Source organism: Pecten maximus, chromosome 2 (assembly GCF_902652985.1).
Source record: "Pecten maximus chromosome 2, xPecMax1.1, whole genome shotgun sequence".
NCBI classification, from domain to species: domain Eukaryota; kingdom Metazoa; phylum Mollusca; class Bivalvia; order Pectinida; family Pectinidae; genus Pecten; species Pecten maximus.
Window position 1 is genome coordinate 48913335 of NC_047016.1, and position 14865 is coordinate 48928199.

A 14865-nucleotide genomic window follows, 5' to 3' on the forward strand; every position below is an offset into this window, starting at 1 on the left:
TTTGTTTACTTGCCTGTGGAGTTTTTGCAATTCATCATATCCAACAGAAGTCATATTGCGATTTTTTTGGTCCTGGTTTTAAATTGTTTCAAAGCCAAAAACACCATTTGGCAATAACCCACTGCTGCTGCTAACAGAAAATATTCATCGAATGCTATTTAATTCCTACCTACCTATATCCAGGCCCTGGCTGGGCTTATTACAGGATTCATCATTTAGGGCCAAAATAGTCAGGATACCTATATTATCCTAGCTGGGAAAGCGGCAACCGAGTCTAGGAAGTGGCTGGTATTGTATCAGGGTTACATACTCCCTTGTCGAGTCTGTAGGAAGTGGGTGGTATTGTATCAGGGTTACATACTCCCTTGTCGAGTCTGTAGGAAGTGGCTGGTATTGTATCAGGGTTACATACTCCCTTGTCGAGTCTGTAGGAAGTGGGTGGTATTGTATCAAGGTTACATACTCCCTTGTCGAGTCTGTAGGAAGTGGGTGGTATTGTAGGAAGTGGGTGGTATTGTATCAAGGTTACATACTCCCTTGTCGAGTCTATAGGAAGTGGCTGGTATTGTATCAGGGTTACATACTCCCTTGTCAAGTCTGTAGGAAGTGGGTGGTATTGTATCAGGGTTACATTCTCCCTTGTCGAGTCTGTAGGAAGTGGCTGGTATTGTATCAGGGTTACATACTCCCTTGTCGAGTCTGTAGGAAGTGGCCGGTATTGTACCAGGGTTACAATCCCTTTACTTTCATGATAAAAACTGTCTTTTAAAAGTTCTTGTCCATATATCACAGCTTTGATATAATCACACTTTAAAAACATCAGATAAACAGGAAATTGTTTAAACAAATATTGTACTGATCAATTGACCTATAAATTTAACAAAAATGTATACACTTGTAAATGAAATTACAAGTTTGACAGTAAACACAAATCGGTAACACGCTAATGCTGATGTTAATGATTCCCGGTAAACGAATTTACTTTCGGTGAGGTGTAATTTATTTGTAGCGATCATAGTCCTCTATTACTGGCCAGGTGATTTTTCTTTAATAATGTATTAGTTTTATGTATCTCTATCATAATTTTATGGCTCAACACCATAATTGATTTTTTTTCTTAAATCACCCATCTATACTTAAAGTGCATTGTATGTAAAACTTTTGTAGAACTGCACATAATATTGTTATAAAGTATATTGTAAACAATGCATTGATTAAGCATTAAATCTGGGTTTTTTTCTGATTGTTTGTATGTTTGTCTGTCAATAACTAAAATGTGTATACAGTTGTAAAAGTAGAGAACATAAGGTCACCTTACTAGCTCAGACTAGCGGGAATTTCCCTTTAGTCTAGTGGTAGGATGTTTGCCTTGAGAGCGAAAGGTTGCTAGTTCGAGGTCCAGCACAGGCAGGGTATTTTTCATTACTCCTTCCTTTTACACAGTAAAATTTTACTAATTTTTACTAAAAACAAGTTTCCCAGTATATATAAACTTATATCAATCACTTTTGTTGGCTGTGATGGGAGTGTGCATTTAATCTTACTGCGAGAGGAAACCGAGTGCCTAAGAGACCAGGCACATGACCTTTTCACATTTGACCAGGGAAGCTAACCCTGGTTGTCAAGGTGAAAGGTACATTGTAAGTGATTATGACTGTCCCACTTGACCACTGATATGAATATATTTCTATATATAGCATTTCTACATATCAACATAATGTACACATTAGTAAGATAAATTCACTTACAATCCTGAAAAAAAATTGTACCCGATGAAGGTATTGGTAGTGTTAAAATATCAACTACAGCAAGCTCCTTCTGGCGTACAATATATATGCACATCCTCCAAAAGATAAACCAGCACAATAATTATATAACCTAGAAACTAATTCAGATGGGTTGACAAACATATGAAATGCTATGCCCCCTCCACCTTTATTCATTGAAGGCAGAAGAAATTGAATGATGGACATGTGATAAATAGAATTTTCTATATATGCAACAGTTGAACAGAGCTCAGTCCCCACTCCTGCATATTAATTATACCCCCGCAACGAAGTTAGGGGGGGGGGGTTTACTGGAATCAGGTCTGTCCGTCCGTCCGTCCGTCCGCCTGTAGACGCATTTTGTCCGGACAACTCCTCCTAAACCGATGGGCTATTCCGATGAAACTTCACACAAATATTAATGATCATGTGTAGATGTGCATGCCACTTTATTTTTCTCAAATTATGGTTGCTATGGCAACTGGTCACTATAAACAGGTTTTCCGATAAGAACCATAACTTTAAGTTTGTCCGGGCAACTCCTCCTAAACCGAAAGGCCGATTTCAATGAAACTTCACACAAATATAGAGGACCATGTGTAGATGTGCATGCCACTTTATTTTTCACAAAATTATGGTTGCTATGGCAACTGGTCACTATATTACTGGGTTATCTTAGTTAGCCTCTAATTAACAGTTCCAATTCACCATTGACTCGTGCAGATTGCGGGGGTATTAGTCAGCCCTGGCGACAGTTCTAGTTGGTTTTGGGATATTTGCGAGTACAGATTTCAAGAAAAGCTACCCAACGAATGCAATACTTTACATGGTGATCATTTCACGTAACGATTTAAATTTGTTACACTAAAGATATAAGCAAGTTTTAACTGCTAATAAATTGTGGTTATTAATTGTCAAGTTACCGGTTATTGTCCCAAGAATCATAATTCATAACAAACGATCAGAATTGTTCAAACCATAACAATCTGCATATCGAGCACATGTACACAATGTAGAGATTCAAAATATACACCTTACTCTTGTCAGTTTCTTTCGTCAACTTCAACATTACTGGCTACAATTTATCAATAAATGATGTACTTTCAGTCACAATAAATCCAAAGCTACACTGTGTACTAATGGTTGTGCTCGTTATGTTTCTCGAGCAGAAATACCAAATATGGCGCATAATCCCATTCATGCACCTCATATAAAGTACTTTCCCTTCCAAGGTTTTGGGGACAATATTTTTGTCCCATCAGTCCAGAAAATAATGAAGTTGTCAAATGTCTTTCTGCATGTGTCTTAACAGAAAATACTGCCAATTACTTTTGATAATTTTTTTTAGTGTGAAATAACAAAATGATGTATGGCGTACGAGTTCCAGAAAACTAGAAATTCCTGAATACGTTTTCAATACCCAAACATGTCTGCAGGGTATTACACTGTACAAACCACAAGACATATAAAACTTGTTTTTCCATCATTTAATAAAATTGTCAACATTGTAAATAGTAACTTTATACATGTCATGATTTAAGAATATACCTCCTGTCAATTATCCAAAAATACATGGAAACTAGTCACCAACTCTAGGTAATTCCCTAAAATAGCAGTCAATATTCAATCTTTGTTACGACTAAAATGGACAACAGTATGCATCTGTTCATTTCATAGTGCTGCAACAAATAATTATAAAATAAATCATGTTGAAGCATTTCTGACCATCTTGAGTAGTCCATCCAACGGAACATGTCAGCTACAGGTATTTCATTTCATGGTAGTATACGGAGATTCTAATATTTATACACAAAAAAAAAAAATCCCCTAAACACAAAAAACTTGGATATATACAATCATCAGATAACTCGACTATTAGTTTATTTGATGGTAATTATTTGTTTTGAGGGAGTTGATAACATTGGCCCAATATAGCATTTTCCAGCTTATAAATTTTTCTTGCAGTAGCTCCTGCAAAACGAACCCTGGGCATTCAATTTAACTTGCCCCAAAGCAAGTTTCAATTTAAGTGGACAACTTAAACATCTAGAAATACTCTTGAAAGTGTACATTTTCAAATCTCTTAGCTATTCAACCAATCAAAAATACCACATATTTGTTCAGTCACATTTAGCTATGTACACAGACTTTAACCACATAATTATGTTACATATGCATAGCTTTAAGCATATTAAATCAAAAATTTAGTACATGTTTTGCGAAGTAACTTTACCCATCTCTTGATTTCTGGGGACACAGTTTGCACACAATCAACAGATATTTCAAACACTAACATGTTGAGAACAAAAAACAATGAAAATCTCCATAAAATAAAAATCAACTTTCATATAAAACAAATGCTTGTTTTCAGACTGACCACATCGTACAGGGCATGGGAGGATTGCTCTCCTCTTACATTAAATATTGAGTTACCTCCCTTAGCATACTTGGCAGTGGTGGGCTTGGTCTATAAAGGATTTTTTATGTTCATTGAGAGACCAAATGTTAAGTAAATGAAGAGCTGGATGTGGTTTCTCTCAAGTAGCACTAATTAAGAATAAAAGGATATATTTGAAAAATAAGTTTGATGGATGTAAGTGGGATCTAATGAAATCAAAGAAAAAAATTGAATGGAAGTAAATAGGATGATAAAGTATTCTGTATACAATACAAGTGGATATCAACCTGGACTAAATGAAGTCCAGCTAATTCACAACTTAACTGGTAAATAATATAAACGGATGTTAACTTTTAGTAACATATGTTTATATTCTATTTAATTCTAAACCAGAAGGACCAATTACAGTAGACACCAGAGAATATGTTTCAGCTCCAAAGTGGTATTGCTCTTAGGTTTGAAGGGACACGCATGTTTATTTGATATATATATAGATTTGACTATTAACATTTCTGAAAAGTGATTTTACTTTCGAAGGGGGAGTCAGAAGCTGTGCAAATATCTAGAGCAAAAAAACAAATAAAGTTTAAACTTTAAAACATCATTTTTTTTTTATTACAATATTTTGCTACAACTCCACTGCACCGACGTCAACTATGACAGCGTCGTCTCTATGCAAAGAGTACTCTATTTTCAGTCTACCACTCTGAAGGATTTCAAGAAAATGATGCGGATTTTACAAAGCAGATAGTGAACTGTATCAATACATCAGTAAACATCGTCTTTGACATTAACGTGAATGTTTCCTCGTCCAGCCACCTTGCATTCCTTATAAACATTCAGTGGGCAAGTGGATATACTAAAATCTTTTCTAGTCAGCGATATACAAATCCATCTGTATTCTCATTTTATAGAAATCCTCCAATAATATGCCATTTGTAGTTTTCAGTTCATAAGAGGGGGAGAGGACAATTGGTCTATCTCTATACTGATGTTAGCAGATATTTCCTAGTTCTTTACTCTTTCTATACAATTTGGCTAGAATTAATTAATGTGCTTCTAGTCCAAGTACAATGTTTAAATTTCTTTTGTACATGTATAATATGATACTTTGCTACACGAGCCATGTTTGGTTAAAAATATTAGTATTTTATCTCATTTTCTAATTGTCACGCTTGTTGTAGTAGACTTTAAGACTCTCTGCATTTCAAACCATTAAGATTTATCATCAGTAGATTTACCATATATAATTTCATCTTTATTTGATGAAACTTACTCAACAAAACAGGTTTAAGCATGCTCCAAAATTAATTCCTATATTAAGGAATAATTTCAATGTACATGAAAACTATACCGTACCATGCATAAGCACAAACAAAAAATATACCAAGATGAAATACGAGATGACTTGCATGATGACTTGAAAAAGGAAAGACATGGTAGCATTGAATGTATTCACAAATAATTGTGCAATTGTAATATATCAACAACAAAATTTGTATAAAAATAAATATCTTTGAACAACAAAAAGTGTAAACAATATGCTGGAGTTTTTTTAATGTTATTTTTCACCTACAAAGTTAAATTCAAGATATGAACAAAAAATGTTTTAATAAAAAATCTAATGACCATGACAAGTGGGTGTCTTAATAAAATGCCACCGATTTGAGGGCGTATAACAACCAATTAATCGTAAACTTGTATTCAGCATATTTTCACTTTCAAATCTGCACCTATTTGCTGTACAGTTCATGCACGCTTTCCCTTTTCAAAATTCATTATTACATTTAATACATACATGTACAAGCCTCAACATTTGAACTCACTTTCGTTTTAACACGCGCATATAAAACAAGTATAAAATAATGCCCTTTCGCATTTCAATAACATAGCATTTTTACATGCATCAATTCAAATGAAAATTAAATTTGAACAAAGGTGGATCTCTACAAAAGAGCTCTAGAAATGTTATGAAAATGATGAAAACTTCATTTTAGCACCATCACATAACAAATTAACAAATTGAATATTTCCTAAGAGAGGATCCAGAGCATGGATCTCGCATTGGATTTACATTTGATATAGAATATTTCAAAATGGACTTTCAATCTATATAAGTAAATGTATTTTATTTGTCATTTTGTTTAATGAGTTATCTCCCTTGACAAACTCCATAGGGCTTTATCAAATACAATTGGATTATTTAACAAAGACATATCATCAACCAGAAATCAGTTTTAACTTTACAACTATTGGCAGTACAGGGCTTTTTCTCACTTGTTTGGGACAGGGCCTCTTGGGCCTTATTTTGGAAAGAAAATTGGTAAATTGGAAAAGTTTTTTCAGGAGTTAACTGCATATTTTGAGAATTCGGCTGAAATATGAAATGATTTCAATTGGGAATAATGGGGTCCATTAACTGCCCCAAAAAAAACCTACAGTACAATTGCAATATTGAAATGCCTTTGAAGCTAAAAGTAGATCTGTTTATAACTTCATATATCCACTGTTATTACATCTAGTTTTATTATGCTGAGGAGTGTTGCCTTCAGAATCTCCAAAATAATTACACAAATACACTACTTTAAATATTGAAGACTGGAATTCATTGAAACTACCTTTGATTTTGGAAGATTCTTCAATTATTTAAATGCTATTCTTACTGAAAATTAAAAAAAACAAACTTACTTTTTCTTAAATCAGTTGTTTAAATAAACAGAAAAATGGATTTTTTTAAACTAAGTTAATGTTTTTTATGTTTAATAATGCACAGATCAAACTGATTTTTTTAAACAAAGAAAGTTCTAATTGTTTATTACAAACTCTCAATTTTTTGTCACAAATTAAAACCATTTACCAAAATTTAATTATCTGCATATGAATATAGTGAAAGCATAGTTTAAAATTTTTACGATCACAATTTGCGAAACAAATCTGGTCAAACTGAGGAACCTATCATACTGTCAACTAGTCTATAGATAAAAGTTAAAAAAAAAATAATAATAATTCAACCACATAAAATCTTCAATGTAACCCTAAAACTAGTATGTTAGTTGCTCACGATCATTATTAACTTCAACAAGTGATTATTAGATACATTTTAACATCAAATCTTGAAACTGTATCCATAACCTGAACATGCATTATATTATTTAGACATAGTATGTGGCCCAAGAAACCCAGTATTGAGGCCCAATGTAATACATGGAAGAAATATTATATAATGACACATTCTCAAAAATGTGAGAATTAAATTCTTATAAAAATCAACAAATACAAAAAAAATCAAGTGCCATTTCTCATATTGGTAAAACAAACATAATCGGTCTGCTAGTACATGTTGGGATTGAAACATCATTAAAACTTCAGACATCCACTCAGGATGCAAATTAAAAATCAAATTAAATTTGACAAATATCACAAATAACGCAATTCAGTTCATCATTTTTGTCAATTCATTTTTCAGCTTACAGTTTTCGTCCTTCAACAACTTGTTTTCATCTTCAAACTTCCTGGCTGCATCCAGGTCTACGAATTCCTCTCCCTCGCTGCTCAGTGAAGCAGAACTATTGTTCGTGGACTCGCGCTTTCGTCGTTTATTTTTATACCTTTTTTCTAAACGTTCCAATTTTGCTTCCATCTCTACATAGTCTTTAATAAGTTCGTCTTTACTCATTGTCTGCAATCTTTCCGCGTGAATATTATTATAGGTTTCAGAAAATTCTTTCTCCATGAAATTATTGTCTTCATCTTCGCTTGTAGACGAAGACGTCTCGTCCGAATAATCACTCGACCGTGAACTCCTCGACTCCCTCGAATCGTGTCGATTCAGGTGTTCCTCTTCATCCTCTTGAACGTCTGGTGAATTTAGGGATTCGTTTTTGATGTGGTCCTCCATAAGAAACTGTGTCGTGTTATACGGAGCCACTGGGTGTCCATGAGCAAACGCCTCCTCGCGTTTTTGATTGGCACGCACCGTTTCTCTCTCTTCAAGCTCGCGTCTTTCATTCCAACTAAGTTTATCATAAGGTTTCCATTTCCTATGGTGCTTACCGCCCTTCATTCTCCTCCTCCGCCTTTTCTTGCCGTTTCCGTCATACTGATTCTCGGATTCGCTCCCCTCTTGGGCCTCGCTCTCATGCCTTATCGCAAGGGGTTCCGATGGGGAAATCGGACATCTGTCAAAGTTTTCGCTGGTTTCTAACTCGTCGTTTGAGCGATTTAATTCACCCAATGTGTTGTTGTTGAGTGTAAAATTACTCTCATCCCGTATTGAGTCCACCACCATCATCACCGCTGCACTGACATTCGCTGACATTTAAGAAAACAATCCTTTCACAGTCACTGTATTTGAAGCTATAGAACATTATATGAATAGACCTTGCCAAATGCTGCCTGAATGACAACTAGTGATCCGAAGGGCATCGGCTATTTATATCTGAAACATTTTATACACCTACGCGCAAAGAAATAGTTCACGGAGCAAATATTTTCTAGGAATGCGATATTTTCGCGATTTAATGACACCTGAATCGTGATCATTTTTTGTCTCTGTCGCAAATAGCAATCGAATACAATACTGGCATTGTCTGAACATTTGCATCAATCTAGAAACAAGGTGCCTTGCTTTGGTGTTTATTCTGAAAAAGTAGTTCGCGGTCGTATGTTTTGGCGCAGTCATACATAGGAAGGGACGTTACTCTAAAATTGTCCTTTGTTAAATTGTTATGGTGCAGCCTAGTCTGACAAAAATACACAAATGTCATGATCGTGATAAAATAATACATCTGCAATATTCTTGGCCCTAGCGTTGTCAGACAGAAGCCGGAAAATTCTCTGATTGTAGCACAAATTAAACATTAGGCCTATAAATATTAAACTAGCCTAAATGCATCGATGTTAACTGATTTTACAATAATAGAATTATAATTACATAAAAAGATGAATTGTGAATGATATTTGCAACTTAAATTTTACATATCTATTCGAAAATAAATGTTACATGCTATATATATCCCTCAATATAAGACTGCAGTGACATACGTACGTAGCCCTTTGATACATGTATCTGTGTTTTAGCCTGACAATACATATAAAAAATCAATTGTTTTTTAAGGAAGGGTCAATTATGAGTCCGTCAAACAATGATCGAGTTTCTTCATTGTCGCCGTAATATGAAAAATATGTCTTTATCAGAGTCTATAAAATATGTATGATTTCCGAATCACCGCTTACCGAGCACTAGGTCACTAGAATGTTAATAAAATAACATTATGGTCTGATCCCTAGATTCTGGGTCATAGGAACGTGTCAAGCCCCTGTGTTCCTCATCACCAGTCCTGACTGTCCCGCAAATTCCTCATCCAGAGTTCCCGTTCCTTAATTAATTCCAAAGTGGTTGCATTTGTAAACAAAATACTGTGAGTTTTTTGTTTAAATAACTAAAAGTTAACATATGAATTTAAATACATTTTTTTTATTATGCTTATATATATATTCAACATGGGGACCCGTTTCCCGTGGATAATTACACTGACTGGGGTATGGTTTTATAAGTCCAGAATTCGAAGCCTGCATGGGTATTACATACACGGTGCACGAAAACTGAGTCATGTTTCAATTTAACAAATAAAGAGGCGAATAGATCAAAAACTCGGGTGGGGTGGGGGCGTGGGCTATCTTTTTCTTCCCTCATGCAGATATTATAAGTTGAGTTTGTGTTGTCGCAATCTGAATATATATGACGTACATTTCTTGTAAAGTAACCTTAGTGATATTATCACTATACTGATTTGGTGACGTCATAATATGGCGATCTGCACTGTTCGATTTCGATTCGAAGAATAACTGTTAGAAGCCATCTTATGATGTATAAATACAATTTATCATTTCTAAAGGTACTGTCGATGTAACTTGTGGCCAATCCTTTTGCTTTATAGCCATAAAATATGTTTTAATTTTAATGTCACTAGATCAGAAATAAGGATGTATAAAATAATGTCACTAAATGTTAATGGTCTTTAAATGTATTAACAGGTAGTGAAGCCGTATCAAATAAAATGCAATAAGTGTTTACCATAATAGTTTAATAAAAGAGACGATGAAAATAATGTCAAGAAGCACTTGGCCCTAACCCGAGTTTCCTCTGGCCCTGACACCATGTATGGTGTCAGGGCCAGAGGAAACTCGGGCTAGCTTGACCCGTGATGGTTTACCTCCAGCCGATAGTCAAAAATGTCTCCCTGGGTTAAATCTCAAATATCTGATCATTATAAATGTATGATTTGTGTGTTAAATGTCAAACTCGACATTTCATCTGTTATTCTGTATCAAAGATTGAGAAACATTTTCTTAAAATGATTATATTCTAACGTACCAGCAAATACAAAAGTTCTAAAGAAAAAACAATCTGTATAGATAGTTTTTGTTCTTCTGAGGGTCCTCATTCCCTCCCCATAAATCTTCCTCTTCTACATTTTTGTTTAATTCCCCCTGATTAAGTAGTATTAAGTAGTATAGTAGAGGGGCCGCGGTGGCCGAGTGGTTAAGGTGTCCCGACACTTTAACACTAGCCCTCCACCTCTGGGTTGCGAGTTCGAAACCTACGTGGAGCAGTTGCCAGGTACTGACCGTAGGTCGGTGGTTTTTCCCCGGGTACTCCGGCTTTCCTCCGGCTTTCCTCCACCTCCAAAACCTGGCACGTCCTTAAATGACCCTGCATGGCTGTTAATAGGACGTTAAACAAAAACAAACAAACCAAGTAGTATCTACCGGGAACCATATGTCGGTGAACACAGGGACCTGAGATTTTAATACACATTATCTGTATCTTGATAGACTATCCTACTCTGTAATGAATTTCCTTGTGTATATTTAGGGGGTTTATTGTTCGGCTCAAATAATAACCACAAAAGGTTTATAGAATTCCTATATATAAACACTAGGATATATCCCCAGGTCCCTGTGTCAGTAATACTAATATATCCCCAGGTCCCTGTGTCAGTAATACTAATATATCCCCAGGTCCCTGTGTCAGTAAAGATACATTTAGCCATATTATTACAGAAGACCAAGTGTTTTTAAGTTGATACAATTAAGTGTTCAAAATGTTTCTGAATTGAGTAAGCTAGGAAAATTTCTTTATTTAGCAAAACAAACAACGTAATAACGCCATTTAATTGTTTTATTTGCTATATGTCAGTCTATTTATAACGTACATGAAATATTGTGTACTGCAATAATGACGTTATGTTCATTTTTATAATACATAGTTATACTAAAGTGTACGTATACATGTATGTGTATGTTAGACTATTAAGCGTAATGGTCATGTACTTTTGTAATTGTGAATTGTGTCATACTATATTACATTGTATTGTTTTGTAATGTCTCTCTGATGTGTTGAAAAACACAAGGGAATAAAAAATCTGAATCTGAAAGACTAACGACGAGGAACAACAGAAGTCGCCCTCAATATATGCTCGTGATCGTACATAATCTTGAGATACAACATGTATATATATATCTATCTATCTTACCTGTTAAATACACAATGCGTTCTATTCTTAGATTATATGCAATCTGGCGTGTTCAGCAGTATTTTTACTCAGGGAAATATAAAACCACCTAGTTGTATTCATATGTGTATGCGATCGATATTATGTAGCGACGTGGCGAGGTGGTTTGCAGCTTTAACACACTGATCTATATTTCAACATTATAACTCTGATCCTGTGTGTCGTGTATAACATACGTATATATATATATATACAAGCTGTATATATAAATCTACCCAGTCACGATAAAAATGAATGGCGACTCACCATTCATAATCTACCATACCACACATATATATATACATGTACATGTATCTAGAGGTATGTATACTAACATATTTTCAATTATACATCATTCTGTGTGGACAGAACCAGAGATTTTGTACTATATCACGTGCAAATCATGTGATACATGTATATGTAACTCTGACAGAACAGAATTATTTGTGTTTTAAAACAATCCAGCCGCCACCACCTATGTTCTTTGATGGACTTCGTATCTTTAGAAATGTCAGATTAAGGATTTTCGTTACACCCATATATATAGTCACAGGGACCTGAGAATTTGCTACAGTCTATATATGTGTATTTGGACCTTCCCTAGTGTGTATATAGCACTAGGTAAGGTCCAATTACCGAGAATGTAACAAATTCTAAGTCCCTGTGTATATGATGGAAAGTCAGAGAACAATTATCAGATCCTATTCAAAAGGGCATGTCTTTATATATAGGTATTTCTGGTTATTTTTATAATATAAGACTTGACATGCTCATCTGTCCTATATTGAGTGTTGTACTAAGGTCTTTAAAGGGGACATTCCTTCCTTTGATTAAAGTTTAGATGGTCAAAATTAAACTTCCTGGAAAATACGTATTATTCCCTGTAGTATAAAAGTTATAATCTTTACACTAATAAGGCAGTTTTACTCTCAAGATAAAGCAAAGTTCTTCGAGTATTAAGCCCTGAAAATTCTTAATTCGACCCTGAAGTATCACTAATTACCGCAAAGAGATGTATACGGTATATGTATACTATACGCCCTTTTCCTGTACATTTCGGTATTAATCTTATTACATGTAGGCACAAACACTCATATAATCATCGTTCGGACATAGATTTCATCAATAGAAAGTGTGCATGTTTCTGATATCCGAACGAAGGGATGTCCCTTTAAAATGTTTTAAATCCAGTTAAAATAGCGTTTCTCTAGTCGATGATGACATATAATGTACACCCACTCACTGATACCCTGCAGCCGTTGGTTTATGAAGTCATGACTATATACTCTCCGACTTAGCGAACTCTCCTGCATGTACTCAGTCATGACTTACCAGCTAATTATATGTAATTCGGATTAGCGTTCTATAAATAACGACGAGTATTTCGGGTCATTTCGATCAGTCGTGATGGTGACAGGTGTTGGGAGAGTACCGTGTGATGAAGCCCCCGAGGTGTGGGTCTATAGTCCCCCGGGGTGTGGGTCTGTGTACACCAAACTATGTCCTATACACTCCGTATTGTAATTAAGGATGGACAGATAGACGAATTTCAGCCACAGGGGCTTGGCACAGAGTGCAAACCCTCGGTCCCGCAGTGGCCATGTGGTTAAGGTATCCTGACACTTTATCACTCCCCTTCAACCTCTGGGTCACGAGTTCGAAACCCTACGTGGGGCAGTTGCCAGGTACTGACCGTAGGCCGGTGGTTTTTCTCTGGATATTCCGGCTTTCCTCCATCTCCAAAACCTGGCACGTCCTTAAATGGCATTGGCTGTTAATAGGACGTAGAACTAAATAAACCAAACCAAGGTAGGCTACATATAGGATTTTTATGTAACACAGGCTCTTGAAACGGTATAACCTTGTGATAGGGACCGTGGGGTGGGATTTGTGCCTTTCAACTCGATTTTTCCGCAGTTCTCTTTACAAAACTGCGATGTTCATGAAAAGCACATAAATGGACTTCCTGATAGGGAATTAGTGCCTTTGAACTTGCCCCCACCCCCCGCCCCATTCTCTTTTCAAAATCACGATTTATAGAGAAAGTCAACAACATTCATAAACAAAAAATGCAATATTGTCCATGTAGGATATTTAAGCAAAATTTACAAAGGTTTCTCAAGAAAATAATGTTGTTATTATTCAGAAGTTCTAAAAACCTTTACCTTTAATATTAGGCCATGTAAGATAATATTTTCTATGCAAAATGGACAAGTTCTGTTTTTATGTTCCACGTAAACCATCGCTATGCGGCCATTTTCCACTACATTTTTTTTTATTCGTTCTCGACTTAAAGTAATACTCATTTGAAATGACATCTTATTCATTTTTTACATCAAAATTCAATAACACACATTTCAAGGAATTCAAAACGTCGCTAACCAACTATTGCCAAAACTGAACATAAATATCTGATAGCAGCAGATTTGTCCAACTGTTGAAAGGTATTAATTTGTATACATTATGCACATTCATAAAAGCTTGGACATTGGATTATTTTCATTTCTTACTTATATCTACACTGTATACAAAACATAACATACATTACTAATCAATATTTCCTAATATGCTCTTATGTCACGTGAGGAAGTGCATGTATTATGGTATATGTCACAAGATGGAGTAATATACATGTACTATGTCACGTTTTGAGGTACTGCAGTATACAGTGTATATACCATGTAGTGAAGTACTGTGGTATATGTCACATGAAAAAGTATATGTCACGTGAAAAAGAATATGAAGTTCTGTAGTATATGTCACGCGATGGAGTGCTGTAGTATATGACACGAGATAAAGTTCTGTACTATATATGCATGCCACGCGATGACAGTAAACAGTATACATATGTCACGCGATGAATGACGCTTGTATATGTTACATGAAGATGTACAGAAGTACATGTCACGTGATAAAGTTATGTAATATGTCACGCGATGAAGTACTGGTGTATATGTCGCATGGCAACGTCTGTGGTATGTCACGTGATGAAGAACTGTACTATATGATCATGTCACGTAATGCCGGGCAGTATACTGCATGTGTATATGTCACGCGACGGAATCCTGTTGTATATGTCACGTGAAGAAGTACAGTAGTATATACTGTCACTAAGTCCTGTAAAATGTTACGTGTACTATATATT

The 14865-nt window shown here is 35.3% G+C and overlaps 1 protein-coding gene across 1 annotated transcript; it reads right to left on the minus strand.

Annotated features, from left to right (window-relative positions):
• Nucleotides 1–3237: 3237 nt before the first annotated feature.
• On the minus strand, nucleotides 3238–8582 carry LOC117322345 (protein HEXIM-like). Its single transcript, XM_033877206.1, has one exon. It carries the CDS (start codon nucleotides 8480–8482, stop codon nucleotides 7598–7600), a length of 885 nt encoding a protein of 294 aa, XP_033733097.1. The 5' UTR covers nucleotides 8483–8582; the 3' UTR covers nucleotides 3238–7597.
• Between the last annotated feature and the right edge of the window lie 6283 nt (nucleotides 8583–14865).